At 41.7% G+C, this 21,416-nt stretch overlaps 1 protein-coding gene across 1 annotated transcript in view; it reads right to left on the bottom strand.

The window, feature by feature from the left end:
• DNAAF11 (dynein axonemal assembly factor 11) overlaps positions 1 to 21,416 on the bottom strand; it is a 74,366-nt gene that overhangs the window by 7,392 nt on the left and 45,558 nt on the right. Inside the window, exons 10-11 of the mRNA XM_070802432.1 lie at positions 21,031 to 21,126; positions 2,166 to 2,251 (exon numbers count right to left, since the gene is read on the bottom strand). Coding sequence (XP_070658533.1) covers positions 2,166 to 2,251; positions 21,031 to 21,126 — 182 coding nt within the window. The remainder of the gene's footprint in view (positions 1 to 2,165; positions 2,252 to 21,030; positions 21,127 to 21,416) is intronic.

Genomic DNA, 21,416 nt, shown 5'->3' with positions numbered 1-21,416 from the left:
GGCCTTTCCCCCAAACCAACAAGCTGTCTGACCTCATGCCCACGTGCAGCCTTTTTAGGTGGCTGTTTGGGTCATGCGTTGCCCAATCAGAGGCTGATATAATGGGAATAATAAATTCTGTCAATGATTCAAGAGCACCACAAACAACCTTCCCATAGATGTATCCTGAGCAGACATGAGGTGATCCTTTCTCAGTAACAAAAATGAAAAAGAAAGGCTTTGTGAAAATACTTCAGGAGTTCCTTCTATAAACAATTGTGCTAAGATGTTTCTAATCATCAAGTATAATCATGGAGATGACAGTTAGCCTGGAGTCTTGAAAACCAGCTCCAAACCGTTGACAATGACTTGGTTTCCAATCCCTGTGATTCCTCACAAATTAGATTCAGATTTTTTACAAGTATGGATGCTGCTGGGGCTTAATTATGACCATGAAGATTCACAGGAGTCCTAATACCCTTGAATCTCTTTAAATGATGAGATGATTAGAGAGCATCACTGATTCAAAATGAATTTGAGCAAACTCCGGGAGATGGTGGAGGACAGTGGAACCTGGAGTGCTGCAGTCCACGGGGTCACAAAGAGTCAGACATGACTTAGCAACTGAACAACAATGATCTGAAATGGAAATTAATAAGCTGGGAAGCATGAGAGTGGCTTCCCAAGGTTAAAAACAGCAACCTGCTTTTCAGAAGGAATTCAGCTCCATACCTGTTGTTTAAACAAATCGCATGTTTGAAAACCTCTACAAAACTTTGACAGTTGTCTTTGAATAAAAGAATGCCTGACTGCTTGTATTATGCAAGACATAAATACAGCTCCTGCTCAGGTATTTTTATAGTGATAATTCTGGCATATACATTTGTATCACAAAGATAGTTTGCCTAGGTCCAAAATAGACTTTGCCATCTGGATGGTACGAGTCTGGAAATCTTGAAAAGGAGAAGGAAAGTTGAAAGAGCTGAGATGTTCATTCCAAGGATGAATTGAGAAGGAATGAGAGCTTTGTTTGAAATGCTCTAAGGATTGTCACCACTTGTGGGGGGTGGGCATTGTTCCGAGGGTCTCTAGGGGCAGAGCTAGAACCTTTGGTTGGGAATCTTTAGGCTTTCTGACATTGGGGAATATTGTTGTTGTTCAGTCACTCAGTTGTGTCTGACTCTTTACGATTCCATGGACTGCAGCATGCCAGACTTCCCTGTTCTTCACCATCTCTTGGAGCTTCCTCAAACTCATGTCCATTGAGTTGATAATACCATCCAACCATCTCATCCTCCGTCGCCCCCTTCTCCTCCTGCCTTTAATCTTTTCCAGCATCAGAGTCTTTTCCAACGGGTTGCCTCTTCTCATCAGGTGGCCCAAGTCTTGGAGTTTCAGCTTCAGCATCAGTCCTTCCAATGAATATTCAGGGTTGATTTCTTTTAGGATTGCCTGGTTTGATCTCCTGGCTCTCCAAGGGACTCTCAAGAGTCTTCTCCAACATCACAGTTTGAAAGCATCAGTTCTTGGGCACTCAGCCTTCCTTATGGTCCAACTCTCACAAGACTACTAGAAATTCTCCTGAGAGGGTGAGGGTCATGTAGGGAAAGAAGCTTAAGCCAAGGCAGGAAGATGACCTATGATTGACAGGAGGGCACAAACGGGGTCTCTCAGTCTTTGCAGCCCTGAGAGTTCTGGATGCTATGACAGGCCAGGGGAGTCATAAAAGAGAGGCAATGTGAGCAGAGCGCTCAGCAGCACTCAGCAGAGTCCTCGCAACGAATCACAGCTGCATGGCCTCCGGACAATCCAAATGCCTCCCTCCCTCATATTCCTTGTCTGCAAACTGAGGATAAAACTTGTGAGGATCAAATGTGTTGCTATGGGTAAAGCACATAGACTGGCCTCATAGGAAGCAAGTGCCTGGTCAACGTAGCTGTCAGTGGTGCAGATGTTGCCACTTCTATTAGTATCATGGGAAATGGGGACCTAGACACGCACAGATCTGTGTCTGAGCCCTACAAATCAAGAGTTGAAGTTTGGGGAATAAACGTTCAGGGTATGAATCCTTTCTAAACATGCAGTCCCTGTACCTGGTGGGCAGGTGCATTCTAGCCACCAAAAGACAATGGAGAGAACTCTAAACAAAGCTAAAGATGGGTGGTGGGGGTGGGCGGGGATGGCACCTCTTGCTTGTCTGCTCTTTGCTGCTGTCCGGCGTGCTTTTCACAGGCTTTGATGTTCGTTGACAGCCTATGATTACTTCGCCCACCTGAAAATAAAAGCACAGCACAGTCCATGATACATTCTCTCTGATACATCTTCAGAAGTATACACTATATGTTTCCCAAATGCAAAAACACTTAAACTTTCACTGCATATTCCATGAAAGACTATGACTTTAAGCCCCTACATGCAGAGGAGAAAGGTACAATAGTCCCCCCTATCCCTGGGGATACATTACAAGACTCCCAGGGTGTGCCCGAGACCACAGATAGTAAGATCCCCTGCTGGAGGAAACGGCAACACACTCTAGCACACTCTAGTATTCTTGCCTGGAGAATTCCACGGACGGAGGAGCCTGGTGGGCTACAGTCCACAGAGTCAGACCCAACTGAGCATGCACACACACACACAGACACACCAAACCCTACATAGGGTATGTTTGTTTTTTCCTTTATGGATATACCTGTGATGCAGTTTAATTTATAAATTAGGCACAGTGAGATACTAAAAATAACTAGTAATAAAATTGAACAATTCTAACAATATATTGTATGTTACACAGTTGTAGAAATTTAATACCTTTTCCATCTAAGCACCTCTCACGCAAGGTGGCCAGAATTTTTGCAGTTTGAGGTACAACAGCAAAACCAGCACAGAGTTCTTCTTCCTTCTTCACAATTTCATGGATAGAAGGTTCCTTCTTACCCTAGATCTTAGCAATCTCAGCATATGGGTTTTTTTTCCTTTCCTTATTAAGTCGGGAACTTTTACCTTTTCACTTAAAGGAGGCACCTGAAAGCTTCTTTTTGGCATATCTGAGCTGCCAGCATCACTAGTCTTGCACTCTGAGACCGTTATTACATAAAATAGGGGTGGCCTGAACCCAAGCACAGCTGACCTGATAACCAAGGCAGATACTGACTCAGGAATGAGTGGGATTATTTTTGACATCCTGGGTGGGACGGAGCGAGATGGTGCGAGATTTCATCATGCTGCTCAGAATGGCCCACAATTTTAAACTTATGAATTATTTCTGGAATTTTCCATTTAATATTTTAGAAACAGTTGACCGTGCATAACTGAAACCAAGGACAGGGAAACCTTGGATAAGGGGGGGAACTACTTAGACCACAAATTATAACTATTCATGTTAGTCTTGCAAAGCTACAGGCTACACTTCATTTGCCCAAGGCCAAGCAGGGGGACAGAGTGAATTCATTCATTTGACAAATATTTTCTGAGAGCCAACCCCATGCATGCCAGACACTTCTGGGGGTGTTGAGGACATGGGGGTGACAGAGACACTGCCTTTGAGGAGCTCCCAGTGAATGTGCTGTGGACAAAAATGGTCTGAGCTGGAAGCTCACTGGACCCCGCCTCCTTCCACTGTAGAGTGAGGGAATTAGATAAAATCAGTCGCAAGGGACTCTTCTCCATCTGAAAAATTCTGTAGCTCCATTATCTTTTAAACTGAATAAGCTCAGGGCTAAGCATGTTAAGGTCTCAAAAAAGATGACTGAGTGACTTAATTCAACAAACTTCCAGCAGAGAGCGTTCAGACCCGGCACCTTCCCTTAGGAAGCTCAGAGACAGAAGACTGTTGTCCAGGGAGGGTGGGAAGAGGAGGAGGCCACCTGCTGGGCACATGCCCACCTGAGCTGGCTGTGTATGTGTTTTATTTAGCCCCCACCTGCCAATCTTCCTATGAGACAGGGATTACTGGTAGGCACAGAGGGAAAAAAGAAACAAGTCAGAACTCCTCTCCTTGGTCCCCTGACCACGGTAGGGGACTTCCACCCTTCCTTTTCAAGGAAGAGGGAGATCTGCAGTGGGTGTACATTCCTCTCTCCTCCACCCTCACCAGCTCCTTCTCTCAGATGACGGGATGCTTCATTTACTTGCCACATCTCACGGGAGGGCAGGGTCACTCCTCTGAAAGGTGAGTGCCACCGGCCACCCTTTCTCCATCCTGCCTGAGACTTACTGCCACACAGCAGTGATCAGATCTGTGCAACTGATGATGAAGGAAAAACACTAGGCTTGGACTCTGAGGATCCAGCTCCGCTCCCATCCATTGGCCAGGCAGGCATACTGGACTAATTATCTGTATTTGGGGAGGGAGTTAGGGACCCCAGGTTAGCCTCAACCCTCAACCAGATTCTCCAATCCAATCCTTACTAGACCTTTGCACTGGTGTGCTGAACACTGAATCAAACTGATAGATAGGGTCGTGTGTTTCCCATCTGACTAGTGATTCTTGACTGCATGAGCCACACTGGTTAGAACACCAGAAAGCCCAGTCCATTGTTCATCATATGTATGCTTCAATACAAGGATGATGAATGAACAAATGAAGCAATGCATCCTAGTCTGGGGGCTGTAGCATCAAACTCAGGGAGGTGAGTGTTCTTATTGTCCTTGATGGTAATCCATCTCCTTGTGGTTGTATAATGGTTCAGTTCAGTTCAATCTCTCAGTTGTGTCCAACTCTTGTGACCGCATGGACTGCAGCATGTCAGGCTTCCCTGTCCATCACTAACTCCCAGAGCTTGCTCAAACTCATGTCCATTGAGCCAGTGATGCCATCCAACCATCTCATCCTCTGCCGTCCCCTTCTCCTCCTGCCCGGCACCAGGGTCTTTTCCAATGAGTTGGCTCTTCGCATCAGGTGGCCACAGTACTGGAGCTTCAGCTTCAGTGTCAGTCCTTCCAATGAATATTCAGGACTTATTTCCTTTAGGATTGACTAGTTTGATCTCCTTGCAGTCCAAGGGACTCTCAAGAGTATTCTTCAACACCATAGTTCAAAAGCATCAATTCTTCGGTGCTTAGCTTTCTTTATAGTCCAACTCTCACATCCATACATGACTACTGGAAAAACCATAGCTTTGACTAGATGGACCTTTGTTAGCAAAGTAATGTTTCTGCTTTTTAATATGCTGTCTAGGTTGGTCATAGTTTTTCTTACAAAGAGCAAGTGTCTTTTAATTTCATGGTGGTATATAGACCAGTTGTTTTTTTTTTTTTTGGATAGTGTGGTTGTATACTTTTCTACCATATTTTATAAAAATTCAATTTGTGTATGTATGATTTACTTCAGTCCCATCCCCATAGACCTCATGGGAGGGCCTATGTGCAATGCAGAAATAAAAGATCTGCTTAAATTCCACCCTTTCATTATATGTATTGAACATCCCACTAGGGAAAATATACCTTCAAGCATCACTGATGGTTTGTGTGATGGGCAGACTTTTGCTGAGACTTCAAAAGAGAGGAAAATAACAGCAACAACGAGAGCTGCATGTTCCAAACACAGGAAATTACAAGGCTGGAAGAGTTGTTCTGAAACATTTTTTAAAAAGGTGTATTCTGCATAGCAAAAACTTGTAGAAGAAAACCATGGAAGAACCAACAACAAAAGCTGCCAATGCAGTGTTCACTAAATAATTAGATGAGGTGACTCACGCAAAGGTTTGCCCAATGCAGCAGGTTTTTATTATCATCAAATGAGATTTGTTTTGGAGAAAGCTAATCTTAAAATGGTGTATTTGTTATGTTTTAAAGTCTATTTCTTGCCAATTGCATTGTTTTCCATTCATTTCTTGCTGGCCCATGATATATTTTCAAATGTTCATGTGGCAGAGTAGACATGTTTACACTATTTTAATGTGAAAACTTTTTTTTTTTCTTTTCTCTAATTGAATTAGTGTAATGGATACAAACATTTCCCCTGTGTTCCTGGCTGATACTTAAAGAAATGGAAATACTTTTCAGTTTCTATTGATGCCAGTTCTGGGTTCATTAAGGGGCTTCCCAGGTGGCCCAGTGGTAAGGAATCCGCCTGCCAATGCAAGAGACTTGCAGTTCAACCCCTGGGTCAGGAAGATCCCCCGGAAAAGGAAATGGCAACCCACTCCAGTATTCTCGCCTGGGAAAATCCCATGGATAGAGGAGCCTGACAGGCTGCAGTCCATGGGGTCATAGAGAGTCAGACACGACTGAAGCAACTGAGCATACACACACTGGTTTACTAAACCACAATAATGTCAAATAAGAGGGCAAAGAAAGAGTTGAGGAGACTAAACAGAGATGCTTCCCAGTGAGGGGAACAGAAGAGGTTGTAGGTGTTGGGGTAATGAGAACTGGCACCTTCTTCCTGGGATGGGGGGCAGCAGACCCTCTCTCTGAGAGGCAGGGTGGCATCGTGTGGAGGGCAGTGCTTCCCCGGGGAATGCCCTCTAATGATGGGGATGTTCCAGGCTGACCCTGGAGCACTTGAGGACTTGAGATACAATTAGTGTAACTGAGACATCAAAGTGTTCACTTTATTTCATCTTTAGAGTAATGTTAATTTCTACTGACCAAGCCAGAGTGAGCCCCAAACCCAACTGTGAGCTGCTCAACTCTTCTGTAGGAGTGAAGGTCATCTACCCATACCAATTACCCCTAATTTATCTGTGGGCCTTGACCACATGGCCTTTTCAGTTCTGGAACTCTCTGCTCCTTCCTTGACATGCCTGGGGCCTGGCACTGAGTGTGAGAACCCAGAGCCTGTGTTTCAGTCTCTCTGGTCAACGTAGGGTATAAGATTGCTCCCTTAGCCTGATTCAGGACGACTCCAAAGAACCACGTGAGCCTCAGACCTCACTGTGGCATCAGCTGGGGCCTCTGGCAGGCCAGCATCACCCGTCAGCTTCTCCCTCTTCCCAATCCTGGATCCTCCCCTCCCACAGGAGTGGATCCCTAGGCTGCTCCCTAATAAACATTTTACATGAGAATCTCTGTCTTGGAGTCTGCTTCCTGCAGAGCAGTGGCATCTGAGCACTTAAAAAACTTTTTTCAATTACATCAAATGAAACCAGTGTTAGTTAAAATTCATGAAAATGTCAACCTTAAGAATAAAAGCTTTGGAGCCAAAAGCACAGGTTTTGTATTGCTTTGTGCTATAAATGCACTAATCAGAATGGGAGCATATGCATAATTAGAGTCTTAAAGTACCCCCATTTCTAACACTGTTATTTGTCCCATAATAATCAGCTCAGACAGAGATTCTCTGTGTTTATGGAAATGCAAATAGCATCACAAATTTGGAACTTTTCTTCATGGGAGTTTGCTGTGTACAGGAATCTCAATGTGTTGCTTATTTTAAAGATATTTTCAGCTCATTTAGTTTCACAGGTTCTTTTAAGTTTAAAAGTTAGAGGGAATTAAGAAATCAGCAGTGAGAAAAATATCAACACCAACACTCATATTAATACCAACATTCATCTTAACATCAATATTCATATGAATAGCAAGAAAAACTCTTCTGATAAGAGATCTAGTTTTTCCGGGCAGAGGACCGTGGGTTCAGAGGTCCAAGGTACTGAAATAGTGCAGTGTGGTTTCTCTCTTTGCAGCCCTAGTGCTACTTCCTCTCTAGAAAACGATGCTCATTAACTTCAAGCTTCTTACTCATTTGTACAAAGTGTGTTTAGGGATGACTAATGGAAAAGCTGTAAGAACCAAAATATGTCTAATAAATTACATAATGTGGCCCAACTGGCTTCCTGAATCCACAGAGGGAAATGTAATCAACAGCTTGAAAATTCAATTCTGGGACATGCACACAGGTACAGATTAACATTTTAATAGTGTTACATTTTTTTTTAAAAAACGATTTTTGATATGGATCATTTTTTAAAGTCTTTATGAATTTGTTACAGTACTTCTTCTGTTTTATGTCTTGGTTTTTTGGCTGCCAGGCATGTGGGATCGTAGCTTCCCGACCAAGGATCAAACTTTCACCCCGCATTGGAAGGCAAAGTCTTAACCACTGGACCAACAGGAAAGTCCCAACGTGTTCTACTATTTTAACTCATGTGTGCGTGCTAAGTCACTTCAGCCATGTCTGACTCTTTGTGACCCCATGGACTGTAGCCCGCCAGGGTCCTCTGTCCATGGGATTTCCCAGGCAAGAATACTGGAGTGGGTTGCCATGACCTTCTCCAGGGGAATCTTCCCCACCCAGGGGTCAAAACTGCATCTCCTGCAGGTGAATTCTTTACCACTGAGCCACCAGGGAGAACTTGTATTTTATATAATGTACAGTCTAATAAATATAGTTAAATCTTTATTTTATACTATTTTTGTTACTACAGAATAAGCTTTGTCCCATTAAATGCTTTTGTGCTTTAAATTTTATCATATCCAATATTAGTTTTGTCATAACCACTCTAATTTTGCTAGAATTCAGCTAATACAGCTTTATTCATTCTTTTCTTTATATATTTCCTGTCTTTTAGAGTTTTATAAACGAGATAGAGGAGCCAATTTTACAACCATTAACTTCCCTACAGATTTTCTGCATTTAAAGTTTCCTTCCTCATGCTTTCTGATTCCATGTAACTCTACTGACTTTTGTTTGCACTTAACTTCTGTAATGCTTTGTAATTTACATATTTTTATTTAATTCTACTCAACTTCCCTAAAAACATTTTATATTAAATATCAATGTGAATAAACTAATATATATATTTGGGGGTTGTGAAATAAAAAGTATATATTAGTAGGCTCTCCCCATTCATACTTTTCCTCTTTTCAAGTTTTAATCTAATCTTTATAAATCAAATAATTGTCCTTTTTGTACCACCTACATCACTTCTTTCAAGGCAATAATGACTTTTTGAATCCTTCTGAAACATTACTCAAAATAATTAAAGCTATTTCTATAAGATTATGGACTTTGAGAATAATACTTTAGAGAGATGACTGTGTCTCAGGACTGACCCGTGGGTGAGGGAAGGTAATGGGTACAGGGGAACGGGTCCCACTGTGCCCTCATTACGTCCTCAGCTCAACGTGACACAGCAGGAAGATACCATAGCCTCGGTCCTCACTCTGCCAGATATCCCTGAGGTATCTAACTTAGTACTCGTCTCCCTTCTTCTTTGCATTTCTAAGACTCTACCCTAGGTAGAGGGTAGAGCACTGCCTAGAGCACAGTGCGTGCATGCTCAGTCGCTCAGTTGCGTCTGACTCTTTGAGACTCCATGGGCTGTAGCCCGTCAGGCTCCTCAGTCCATGGGATTCTCCAGGCAAGAATACTGGAGTGGGTTGCCATTTCCTCCTCCAGGGGATCCTCCTGACCCAGGGATCAAACCTACGTCCCCTGCATTGGCAGGCGGATTCTTTACCACTGAGCCACCTGTAGGTACTCATTAACATGTACAGAATATTTGAATAAGTGACGAATGGTTAGAACTAAGAGCAAAGACCCCTGGAGCTGCTTCTTCCTGCCTATTCTGTCTACAAATGAGGGAGAGGCAGGGGTGTTGTGGGCGGCAGCTTCTTGCATGCTGGCTCTTGTTGCGCTGGGTCCAACAGTGAAGGAGAGACTTAGGGAACCATAGAAGACCCCCATAGTTATGACTATGACAGTTGTCTCTGAGTTAGGAACATCATTTCAAGTTAAGCAGAAGAATGAAAAGCTAAGTCACTTAACAAGTATCTGAGCTTGTTTGCAACTGGGACTTAGAAACTGAGGCAGAGGGCCGGTCTGGGTCAGTGACTTCAAGAAGGAGGAGACTGGAGGAAGGACCTCTCATTTATTTTTCACTCCACAGCAATTTGCACTGTACTTTATTCATTTTGCTGTTGTTTAGTCACTAAGTCGTGTCCAGCTCTGTGTGTGACCCCATGGACTTCGAACCCTGCATCGGGAATATCCCTTGGAGAAGGAAATGGCAACCCACTCCAGTATCCTTGCCTGGGAAATCCTATGGACAGAGGAGCCTGGTGGCCTGGCTTTATATTTATACTAAGTGCTTAATAAATTTTTGATAAATTGAATAAATATTTTAATTGAGTCATTAAACATTCATTGTCTAAAGTTTTTCAGAATTTTGCAGAACGTTTTCCATTTCTGAGTTCTAGCACCTTACTTCCACATTGTGGCAAGCCAAACCTGCTAAATAATTCCCTCATCTGATATTAATAACTTCCATATAATTTATTTATGGATGCAGTATGTTTTTCCTCCGCTATTATTTTGCTTCAGTACACACATTTAACATCTTCACCCATGCCTCCTAAGTAGTTTCTAAAAATGTCTCTACTTTTTTTTCTTTATAAAACTTCCAAACTGTCTAAGCCCATTAGACACCAACCTGCCTTGACATAAGCCAGTTGTTTGATTTGGGGGGTTGAGCCAGTTACTGGGTGAGGTCCCTCACAACTGAAACAGGTTATTATCTAGCAAAGCATATCTCAACTTTAGAAGAAATGGACACTTGTATATTGTTCACTTTCTTATATATTTCTGGCATTCATGTTAATCAATTATCTATAATATTGGCATTGACCATTTAAATATTCAAAGTTCAAATTCCTAGCAAGGAATATTCTTAATATAAAACTTCAGGATCAATAAGACTTTTTTATTTTCCTCTGGCATTAGAGGAAGTTAATATACGTACCCAGATTTATTGTTGACATTTTAACAACTTCATGATTTGTTAACTGTGTTCTGATTGACTTCACTAAGAAAGGCACATAATTCACTGAGCCCGTTAAAAAAAGATTCCTTTAAAGAATACAAGCTACTTCTTTTTCTCTTTAAAAAGGTCATTAGTCCTAATTAGAAAATATATAAATTACCATTGGTACATTATTTAAAATTCTTTGAACAGATAAAAATACCTGTATAAGTCAACTATTTTGACGTACCTTCTATCTCAAATAAAGACAACTGGCAGCAAAGAAAATTTAGATTTTTGAAAAACTTATCAGAAAAATAGGAAGGATAAGAGTATTGACTTTGATTCCAAAGATACCCAACCTATCTGAGGAAAAATTTTAAGGGTGTAATTACTGATATTTATATGTACAATCAATACTGACAGTTGCACACAGTTTCATGGCTTTGAAATAAAAGGAGAACAAATCTAAATATCAAACAGTTCCTTCAAAATTCTTTTATACTTGAAAAGCGCAATCTTATCTGACAGTTTCCCGTGGAGGATCATCCACACACACAACCTAAGCTTGAAAATGATATTTTATTAGGTTAGGACAAACATCAAGAATGATAAGGATGTTTTAAAAGAAAAGAAAATATCCTTTTGTGATGTTACTAGACGTCGTCTCAGTGGGAAATATCCTACATTTACTTGGACAAGTTCACGATTATTCTTGTTTTTTCTGGGCCAGTGATAGTTCAGAAGTGCTGGCTAGTTTATATCACCCCACTCTCCACCTCCCACGACAGGGGACAGCCATCAACCACATATTCTCAGGGGTTGGTTACTACTGTCCCAGTTCCATCACCCCTTAGGTAGAGTTATTCTGAAGTATATGTTTTTCGGTTTTCCTAGGGGGGCTCAGTGGTGAAAGAATCCACCTGCCAAGACAGGAGATTCGGGTTTGATCCCTGGGTGGGGAAGATCCCCTGGAGAAGGAAATGGCAACTCACTCCAGCTTTCTTGCCTGGGAAATCACATGGAGAGAGAAGCCTGGTGGGTTACAGTCCATGGAGTCACATAGAGTCAGACATGATTGAGCAACTAACTCTTACACTTTCACAGAGCAGATGGGCTTCCTTGGTGGCTCAGTGGTAAAGAATGCCCCTGCCAATGCAGGAGATGCAGAAGACAAGGGTTCGATCTCTGGGTTGGGAAGATCTGGAAAAGGAAATGGCAACCCAGTCCAGAATTCTTGCCTGGGAAATCCCATGGACAGAGGAGCCTGGTGGGCTACAGTCCACAGGGCTGCAAAGAGTTGGACATGGCTCAAGAGACTCAACAAGAACGACGTGTTCTGCACAGTCTCCCAGAGCTTCCCCCTGGGGTTGCTGGCACTTCTCTTGGTTGCCTGCCTCCCCTAATTCCTGTTCAGCACCCTCTTACTTCTCAAATAAACCACTGTACTAATATCTTTCAGGTAGCTTCCACTTTCACGGAGGCCACAAATTTTAAAGTGTTTTACAGGTCAAATGTGAGTCTGTGTCTCACAGTTTAATAGACAGCAAGGAGATCAAACCAGTCAATCCTAAAGGAAATCAACCATGAATATTCACTGGAAGAACTGATGCTGAAGCTGAAGCTCCAACACTTTGGCTACCTGATGCGAACAGCTGTCTCATTAGAAAAGACCCTGATGCTGGGGAAAATTGAAGGCAGGAAGAGAAGGGGATGACAGATGAGATGGTAGGAGAGTATCACCGACTCAATGGACAAGAGTTTGAACAAATTCCGGGAGATGGTGAAGGACAGGGAAGCCTGGGATGCTGCACTCCATAGGGTTGCAAAGAGTCCGACATAACTTAGCGACTGAACAGCAACAACAACAATAACTTTGGGATGCTCAGGTTTCCCTTAAGGAGGAAGAGTAGGAAACTGGTGCAGTCAGATTCCAAAACACCGAGTAACTTACTACTGGGATCCCACTCAAGTCTCTGTGAACACCTCATTTAATTTTCAGTGTGGGCTGAATATGTACTTAAAAAAAAACTATCTACCTACTACCTATCTACCTATAATTTGAGTCCACAGATGATGCTAATGCCTAGATGCCTGGGTTTTGCCAGGCATGTGTGGATGGTACTCACTGCTGTCGCTCAAATTCACGGCCCAGTTTGGGGCCATTTTGATAGCTGTTTAGACAGGCTGAGACTTTTCCAGGCCTGGCTGGCTTCTCACTCACCTTCCTCTGGGTACGGTCCTTTGGAGTCGCATCTCAAAGTGGGCATGGCTTCCTAGAGCCCACCTCGCACAGCTTCCCTGCTAGGCTCTGGACTTTGGCTTTTTTCTTCTCACCCTTGTGTGGTCACTGAAAGCATGGTTTATTCTCTTAATCTTTCCTTCGATCAGTGGGCAGGAACTGTTCATTATCTCATCACTGTCAAGGTGTTTTTAAAATACGTAGTCTATATTCCTAAATTTTCTTTAGTGTGACTGACACTCCTAATGACCTACTTGGCAACTAGCAGATGGTGGAGCTCTAGAGATGTTACTGACAGTCATGAGACTATGTAGAAAGTGAGTGTAGAGAAGAGAAATGAGGTTCCAGGATTGAATGATGGATATGCCAACTTTCAGAGGCCTGGGCAGGAGAAAGCACCAGCAAAGAAGCATACATTGGCAGAGACCATCCAGTGAGCAGGACCTAAGAAGAGAACCGAATCAAAGAGGTGTGTCTAAAGCCAACGGAACATCTGTTTAAAAATGGAGGGGCTGATTAATGGTGTAAAAACCTCTTGAAAGGTCAGAGAAGAAGAGGAAGGGGGCTGCCTGCTGGATCTACTCACGTAGAGAGGGCTGGAGACCTCAAAAAGAGATGTTTCATGGATGGGGGTGGGGACGCTGGAGAAGAGATGAATACCTCATTAGGGTTAGTTTTAGAAACTGTGAGAAAAGAATTGGAACAGAAAATATAGATGTCTTCTTTTAGAGTTTTGCTGTGAATCAGGTCAGAGCAGTTAAGTGGAGGGGAATGTTTTTATTTTGTATTGTTCTATTTTGGAGAAGGGAGACGTTTTAGCATGTTTTCTAATATAAGTTGTGTGTGGAGAAAATTCAGTGAAGATGCAGAAGAGAGCATTGTCAATTGCCTTTCATAGGCAAGTGGAAATAGGAGCTAACACATATCTGGAGAGTTCAGATAGAGCACAGACAGTTCATTCATAGGATAAGGATGGCCAAGGAGGCCAAGCGGGGAAAGGTATGATGTTTGGGGTATGTGGAAATTATCCTCTGATGCTTCTAGTTTTTCAGCACTGCAAGTTTTTAGGAATGAACTGAGGAAGAGAGAGAATGTTCTACAAGAATAGAAGTACGAATGGAACAGAAAAACCCAGCAAGATGACCAGGTGGCCCTCACTCTAGACCATCTTGGAATTAACATTCAGAGAGTAAGACTGAGTTTATGTTGGGCATATCATAAGCATATTTGAGTAGAGATAAAGTACTGAGAAATGTGTTCAAATAATAAGGGAAAGGGCATCTGAGACTGTTTTCTAGAATCATGGTCTGTAATATTGACCTTTAATATGTGACCTTCGTCTCCTGTGCTCAATAAAGCAGAATCAAGCAGGATGTTCACCAAGTGAAGCTGTAAATATATTTTGCTGTTCAGTTCAGATGGCACCTTCTTTAATCTCAGTTAATTATTCTGAAAGAACACCCTAAGGAAATCAAGAAGCATATTCTTGGAATGCTCCTGGAACTTGTCAGATGAGAATCTAGATGGGAGTTTAATTGAATGACTATGCAAGTTTCCCTGTGAATGCAAAGTCTCAGTTAAATCTTGTTAAGTTGGACTGTGATGAGATCATATGCCAGGTACTCCCAGGCTGATGATGATAAGACTATTCATGGACACACCAGTGAGTCTAACCACACATTTAAGAAAATATATCGAAGGACAAGCATAAACTTTCAGAAAATCTGACAGGGAATAATTCTACTCAGAATAGGAACTAAAATCATACATACAGTGAAAGTCAAAGTCGCTCAGTCATGTCCAACTCTTTGGAATACTGGAGTGGGTAGCCATTCTCTTCTCCAGGAGATCTTCCCAACCCAAGGATTGAACCCAGGTCTCCCGCACTGCAGGGAGATTCTTTACCAGGTGAGCCACCAGGGAAGCCCAAGAATACTGGAGTGGGTAATCTATCCCTTCTCCAGCAGATCTTCCCGACCCATGAATTGAATGGGATATCCTGCATTGCAGGCAGATTCTTTACCAGCTGAGCTATCAGGGTAATGGATAATATTAATTAACGGTAACATGAGCTCAGGGTGTATTATGCCCCAAGAGGTCACCTAGGTGCTTTACATATTCATTTATATAATCCTCAATACAACCTTTAGAGGTGTCACTGATCATTAATATCATTGTATGGACAAGGAGTCTAAGGCACAGAGGGATAAATAATTTGCTCAAGGTCATGCAGCTGTTGAGTAGAAGTATCAAGATTTAACCCAGGTTCTCTGGCTCCAGAGACCATCTCTTTTCACTGTCTCTAAGTGGTAACAGCAATAAAAATTCAAATGGCATTCCTGGAGGCAGAATTGAATGAAATTATTTGAAAGTTAACCTGGAATAACATGCATGGAAAAATAATGAGAAAATGATTGAGGAGGGAGAAGAGTAATTAGGGGAGATTCTTGTTATAAATATTAAAATGTATTTTAAAGTTGCTTTAACGTATTTACTTGCTCAACAAAAATTTATTGACCACCTACTCTTTGCCTGGCTCAGTTCTAGGTACCAGTGACGCAGTAGCAATAAGAGCAGACAAAAGTCCCTATCCTCATGAAGCTTAAATTTTTGTTGATGGAGACAGACAAAGAAACATTTAAATACATGACTGTCCACTGGTGACACATTCTTATGAAGAAAAATACAGCAGAAACAGGGGATAGAGAACAGCGAGGTAGGAAAGGGAAAGCTTGCTAAATACTGGGATCAGGAAAGAACTCAGGGTGAAATAACACTTGAAAAAAAAAAAAACCCAAGAGAAGGGAGGGAGCAGACCATGAGGATACCTGGGAGATTGGCATTCTAGCAGAGAGAACAGCAAGTACTGAGGACCAGGGTAGGAGGATGCTCGTCATATTTGTGAAATGGCAAGGAGGCCAAGGTGGCTGGAATGATGAGAGGGCGAAGCGGCAGAAGATAATGTCAGAGGGATCGTGGCAGGAGAAGATTCTTGGGGGGATCTTGCTTTTAACTCTGACTAGAAAACATGACTTGGTCTGATTTACACACACTGTAAAATGATCATTTGGCTGCTGTGTTGAGAAAAGGATTAATGACTCTTCCCCAAAGAAGAATAGTGAATTTCTGGTAGACGGATGACACCGTGAGTCCACGTTTCTTGAATGGATATACCTAATGGAATAAATGGCGAGGGGCACTGGAGACGGAGACTCTCTACACGGATCCCAAAAGCTAAGACTAAGGAATAAAACAGTTCTGGAAACGAGCGGGAAATGCCACCGACCCGTGGAGCGGGACTGAGAAAAACCTCATGAGACGCAGAATGCTTCCTCCTCCTCTGTTACCCGGGCAGTTGACCTCCTATTCCCTAATGTCACTTTCTTTCTTTCTTTTTAACTTTTATTTATCTTTGGCTGTGCTGGGTCTTCACTGCTGCTCGGGCTTTCTCTAGTTGCGGCGAGCAGGGGCTACTCTTCACTGCGGTGTGTGGGCTTCTCACCACGGTGGCCTCTCCTGTTTTGGAGCACGGGCTCTAGGTACTCAGGCTTCAGCAGTTGTAGCTCTCGGGCTCTAGAGTACGGGCTCAGCTGTGGCCCACGGGTTTAGCTGCTCCATAGCATGTGGAATCTTCCCAGACCAGGGATCGGACCCATGCCCCCTGTACTGGCAGGCAGATTCCTAACCACTGGACCACCAGGGAAGTCCCCTAATGCCACTCTCTGAGAAAGCCAGAGTACTTTTCCATCCACAACCCCAGCCAACTCTTCCAGCTAAGGTATCAACCCTTGAAATCACAGTGGAGGAGATGGCCTTCAGGGAGACGCGGGACCCACAAGTTAAGTTATAATGATGGCCAATGGAGATGGGAATTCTACAGGGAATGGTAGGGATTGTGATGTCTGGGTATTATACCAACCCACAGATACAGACTCCGTACCAGATGTTGGGAAGCATCTGGTATCATGGAGCTAGCACGAGATAAGAGCCTTTGGGTGTGGTGCTGAGTTGGGAGAACCCACCAGTAGGTCAGCAGGGGAATATTCAGCCACGACCCCTGTGACAAAGAACAGACGTGAAACTTGCCTGCTTATCAGCACGCAGTCTGTACAGACCCAGCCTCATTCAGGGGCAGGAAAGGGAAAAAGATCCATTTGACATCTCTGACAATATGCTGAGTGAAGTGGCTAATAAGAAATAGTTGAGCAGTTTGTGGGTTCCATTACAAATGTTGCATCCTTGAAAAAACGTATACAAAGTTCATTGCTGAATTTCCACAAACATAGTTGCAGTCGTCCCATCACAGAAATCATCAAATAGACTGGCTTTTCACAAATAATCTTTACAAATACTATCACAAAGAAGGAACAACTAAACAGCAAATTTGATCTCTTTTCATTAATTTACAGTATCCAAGTATTATAAACTACCAAGGTCAATTTTAGATATTTCCTGAAGTACTGAGTTATCACTTAATATATTGACAACACTGCTTCCTATGAATGAATCAAAAGTATACCTAAGTGTCTACTTGATTTTTATGCTTTAAAACTCTAAGAATATGCCTCAGTCATTATAATGCGGGTCAGACCGACAATTCCTAGACACACAAGATGGTTCAGTGGGTCAAACTTCAGTACTTCAACTGTTTAAATCAATAGGAACTATGAAGATGCTAATTTTTAGTAATACTTATTTTCAATAATAACCATAAGTGAAGCTAGAATTTTTATTTTTTTGATGATTTTTTAAGAAAAAAGCTTTTATTCTTTGAGTTTTATAGTCCTTGCAAATACCTAACTCATAAATGAAAAACAACTAATTCTGGGCAAGTAGGTATTCTCCAAAGGTTGATTTTATCGACTAGCTATGTTTTAGGAGGAATAATGACAGAGGTATATAAAAGAAATTATAAAAGGTAATAATTATTAGTTAATAATTTAATTACAATTTCAAAGGACTAATGAAAGGGATAGCTTGACATCAATGTTACTTTAACACAGTAGTCTAAAATCTTTAAGTCTTTATTGAATTTGTTACAACATTGCTTCTGTTTTTTGTTTATTTTTTCTTTTTTTGTTTTGGATTTTTGGCCAAGAGGCATGTGAGATCTCAGCTCCCCAACCAGGGATCATACCCACACTCCCTGCACTGGAAGGCCAAGTCTCAACAACTAGACCACTGGGGAAGTCCCTAAAATCTTAAAAAGTACATATCTCAAAGGAAAAAATGCTACTCAGTTTATTACTGAGAAAAAAAGAAATCTTCTGATTCTGTGTAAATTATCCATCTTCAACTAAGCATTTCTAGAATGCTTTTTCTCTAATAAGCCATTTTTTATGCTTTGCATATATACTTAACATGAAAAATTTAAACTGATATAAAAACAGAAAGGGTAATGGAAATAGAATGCTGCATTTATTTAAAAGATTCATGGGAAAAGAGAGCAGAGGTCTTCTGATCAATGGCCTGGCACCCTGTAAAAGGTACACAAATTGCACATCTTGATTTTCTTTTAGGAAACCAGCGATTACCTTTTAATCTGTGGCTTCTCACAATGGAAATTTCCAAAAAAAAAAAAACAAGAAAGAAAGAACAGTGCTGATCACAGTGTCATTCAAATGTCTCTGTCGAAACACCAAAGTAATTGAGTTATCTCTTAGATTTCCCTATAGGATATTCTAATCAGCACAGAAGCGTTTCCTTCATTTGTTGTTGTCAACAAGGACAATGAGATTCTTATAGTCGTGTTTGTTGTCTTATTGCTTGACAACAAATTGTATTTGCTGTCTTATGGCCTCAGAGTAAAAATACATAATTGATTACTCAGAATCAATCTGTTACAAAACTGGCTTTGGGATAATGAAGGATTAGTAAATCATTATAGAAACCTTATTGGTTAATCAAGTTTATAATCTCTGTGCCCCCCGGGTCCCTTTTCTTCCTCAAAAGAACCTCCTCTTCCCGCTTTGAAACCTGAGTGACTGGGGCAAAGCTGACCCCACCCTCAGCTCAAGGCATAAGACTGTCTTTGTTGTCTGGCAGCTAAGTAGTGTCCAACTCTTTTGTGACCCCATGGACTATAGCCTGCCAGGCTCCTCTGTCCATGGGGTTTCCCAAGCAAGAACACTGGAGTGGGTTGCCATTTTCTTCTCCAGGGGATCTTCCTGACCCAGGGATCGAATCCGTGTCTCCTACATTGCCAGGCGGATTCTTTACCACTGAGCCACCAGGGAAGCCCATGGCATGAGATAATAGTAACCAAACATATAATAATAGGAATGAAGAAAGGATGACCATCTCTTTGACCAGAGATGTTCCACTGTCCATAGTCAAGCTCATCAAGATTTGTTGGACTCTTCAGCTAAATTGACCAAATCAGTGAAGAGGAGTTTTTATTCCATGGTGATAGGAGAGGGCCTTTCTCTGTGTCTTTCTCTGATTCTCTATATTCATGCAAGGTAAGAACAAGAAATCAAGTCACCTTAGTTACTGCTAGTGCTCAGGTCAGGAAGGAAGCTGGCTTAAGGACAAAGCTACATCAGAAAGGGTCTTAACCTTCCCTTGCCTGAACCCTCTCTACCTTCCAGATGTAGGAATGCTTCTTTATGGTGAAAGTTTTGTTTGCGGTATCCTGCAGCTTGCAGCATGAAACATCCTAACTCATTCACAGAGTCTGTATTGAGGAATCCAAACTTTCTGTACAGACAAATGATTTTTTTAAGTTTAATTTCCTTAAGTTCTTTCAGGGTTGTCACCTGTCCCTGTTAAGTCTTTTCTGGCTTCTAAAGAGCTTCTGTCTCAGACATTCAGCTCTGAGATCAAGGTTAAGGAGTCTGAAAGCCAGGTGAGGGGAAGCTGTCAGTCTTCAGAAGTCAGCCATATCTAAAGGACACGTACTTCTGTTCTCTATGTCTGTGAGTCTGTTCCTGTTTTGTATATAGATTCCTTTACATTTTTTTCAAGACTCTGTATGTTGAATCTATATATGAGTCTAACATAACTCAATATATGTTATGTTAGAGAAAAACATAAGTGATATATATGTTTTTCTCTATAAGACATTTAGCAGAAGAGGGAGGAGGAAGAACAAATTAGGAGGATATCATTAACAGATACAAACTGCTATCCATAAAATAGACAAGCAACAGGGATTTACTATAAAGCACAGTTATATTCAGCATTTTGTAAAACCTATAATGGAAAGTAATTTGCAAAAAACAAACAAACCTGAATCAATGCTGTATACCTGAAACTAGTGCAATATTATAAATCAAGTATACTTCAAATTAAAAAACTGGAAAAAATACATATACAACACTTCTCTCAAATAAAAGACAAAAAAGAGTTTTAGTTAAAATACTATCTAGTCTGTTTCATAAATATAATACAAAAAATAATAATGACATCAGTACTCACTGAGTGCTCACAGTGTTATGAATTTTATGTGTATTATCTTTCTCTGTGTTGTTATTCAGTCACTAAGTCATGTCTGACTCTTTGTGATACTATGGACTGCAGCACGCCAGGCTCCTCTGTCTTCCATTGTCTCTGAGAGTTTGCTCAAATTCATGTCCACTGAGTTGGTGATGCTATCTAACCATCTCATCCTCTGCTGCCCCCTTCTCCTTTTGCCTTCAATCCTTCCTAGCGTCATTATCTTTCTTAAGAGCAATGTTAGGAAACAGAGGCCCAGCGTTAGATTAATAAGTGGCCCAAAGTCACAAAACCAGTCAGCTCAATATTTGGAATTCAATCACATTTTTTTTTTAATTTTTAGGGACCCAAGGCCTATGTTAGGTAGGCCAATACATATCCTCCCAAAGTTATCTGTAAGGAAAGCACTGATTGCCATGCGACAGACATGCTCAGTGGTCCCTGTGATCCACACCCCCCAACTCTATCCTCATTCTAGTCTGAGAGGCAGAAGAAGGCTGCGGAGACAAGAACTGCTGGCAGGAGGAGTCAGCTGACCTTTGTTCTCCTACCTGACCTGGAGTGAGAAGATTTTCTGGCTCTCTCAGCCAAAAGGACCTTGAACAGAAGTCATCAGGAGCCCTAGTAGGTCAGGTTCCTTCAGGAACAAACTTATCCAGACTTGAGATGGATGTAAATGGTGCTGCCTACCTTGGGCATGCAGACGACCAGGTGCCCTGTGGTCTGAGATCTTTTAGCAAAACTGCTGTCAGGTTTGACTTCTGCAGGGAGGATGAGCTGAAATGGCTGAGAGTAGACAGGAAGCATATTACACGAGGGAGTTCCTTTAAGAGGCATTTTTGTTACATATTTAAAATTTACCAATTGTTAACAAAAATCTAATCAGACTTATTCAGAAAAAAATAATATATGGGGCTATACTCCATAGGCACAAACTATTTTACCAATTTTAATGAGTGGCTAAAGAACAATTATCAGTCATAAATCATAATTGGTCCAATTATGATAACATGGCTGATAAAGCACTTATAGATAAAACGTCCTATCATAAAATATCAACATATTTCCATTTTTAA

This window comes from Bos indicus, chromosome 14 (assembly GCF_029378745.1).
Source record: "Bos indicus isolate NIAB-ARS_2022 breed Sahiwal x Tharparkar chromosome 14, NIAB-ARS_B.indTharparkar_mat_pri_1.0, whole genome shotgun sequence".
NCBI classification, from domain to species: Eukaryota; Metazoa; Chordata; class Mammalia; order Artiodactyla; family Bovidae; genus Bos; species Bos indicus.
Note: the sequence above shows the minus strand (reverse complement) of the source record. Positions and strands in the feature narration are given on the sequence as shown.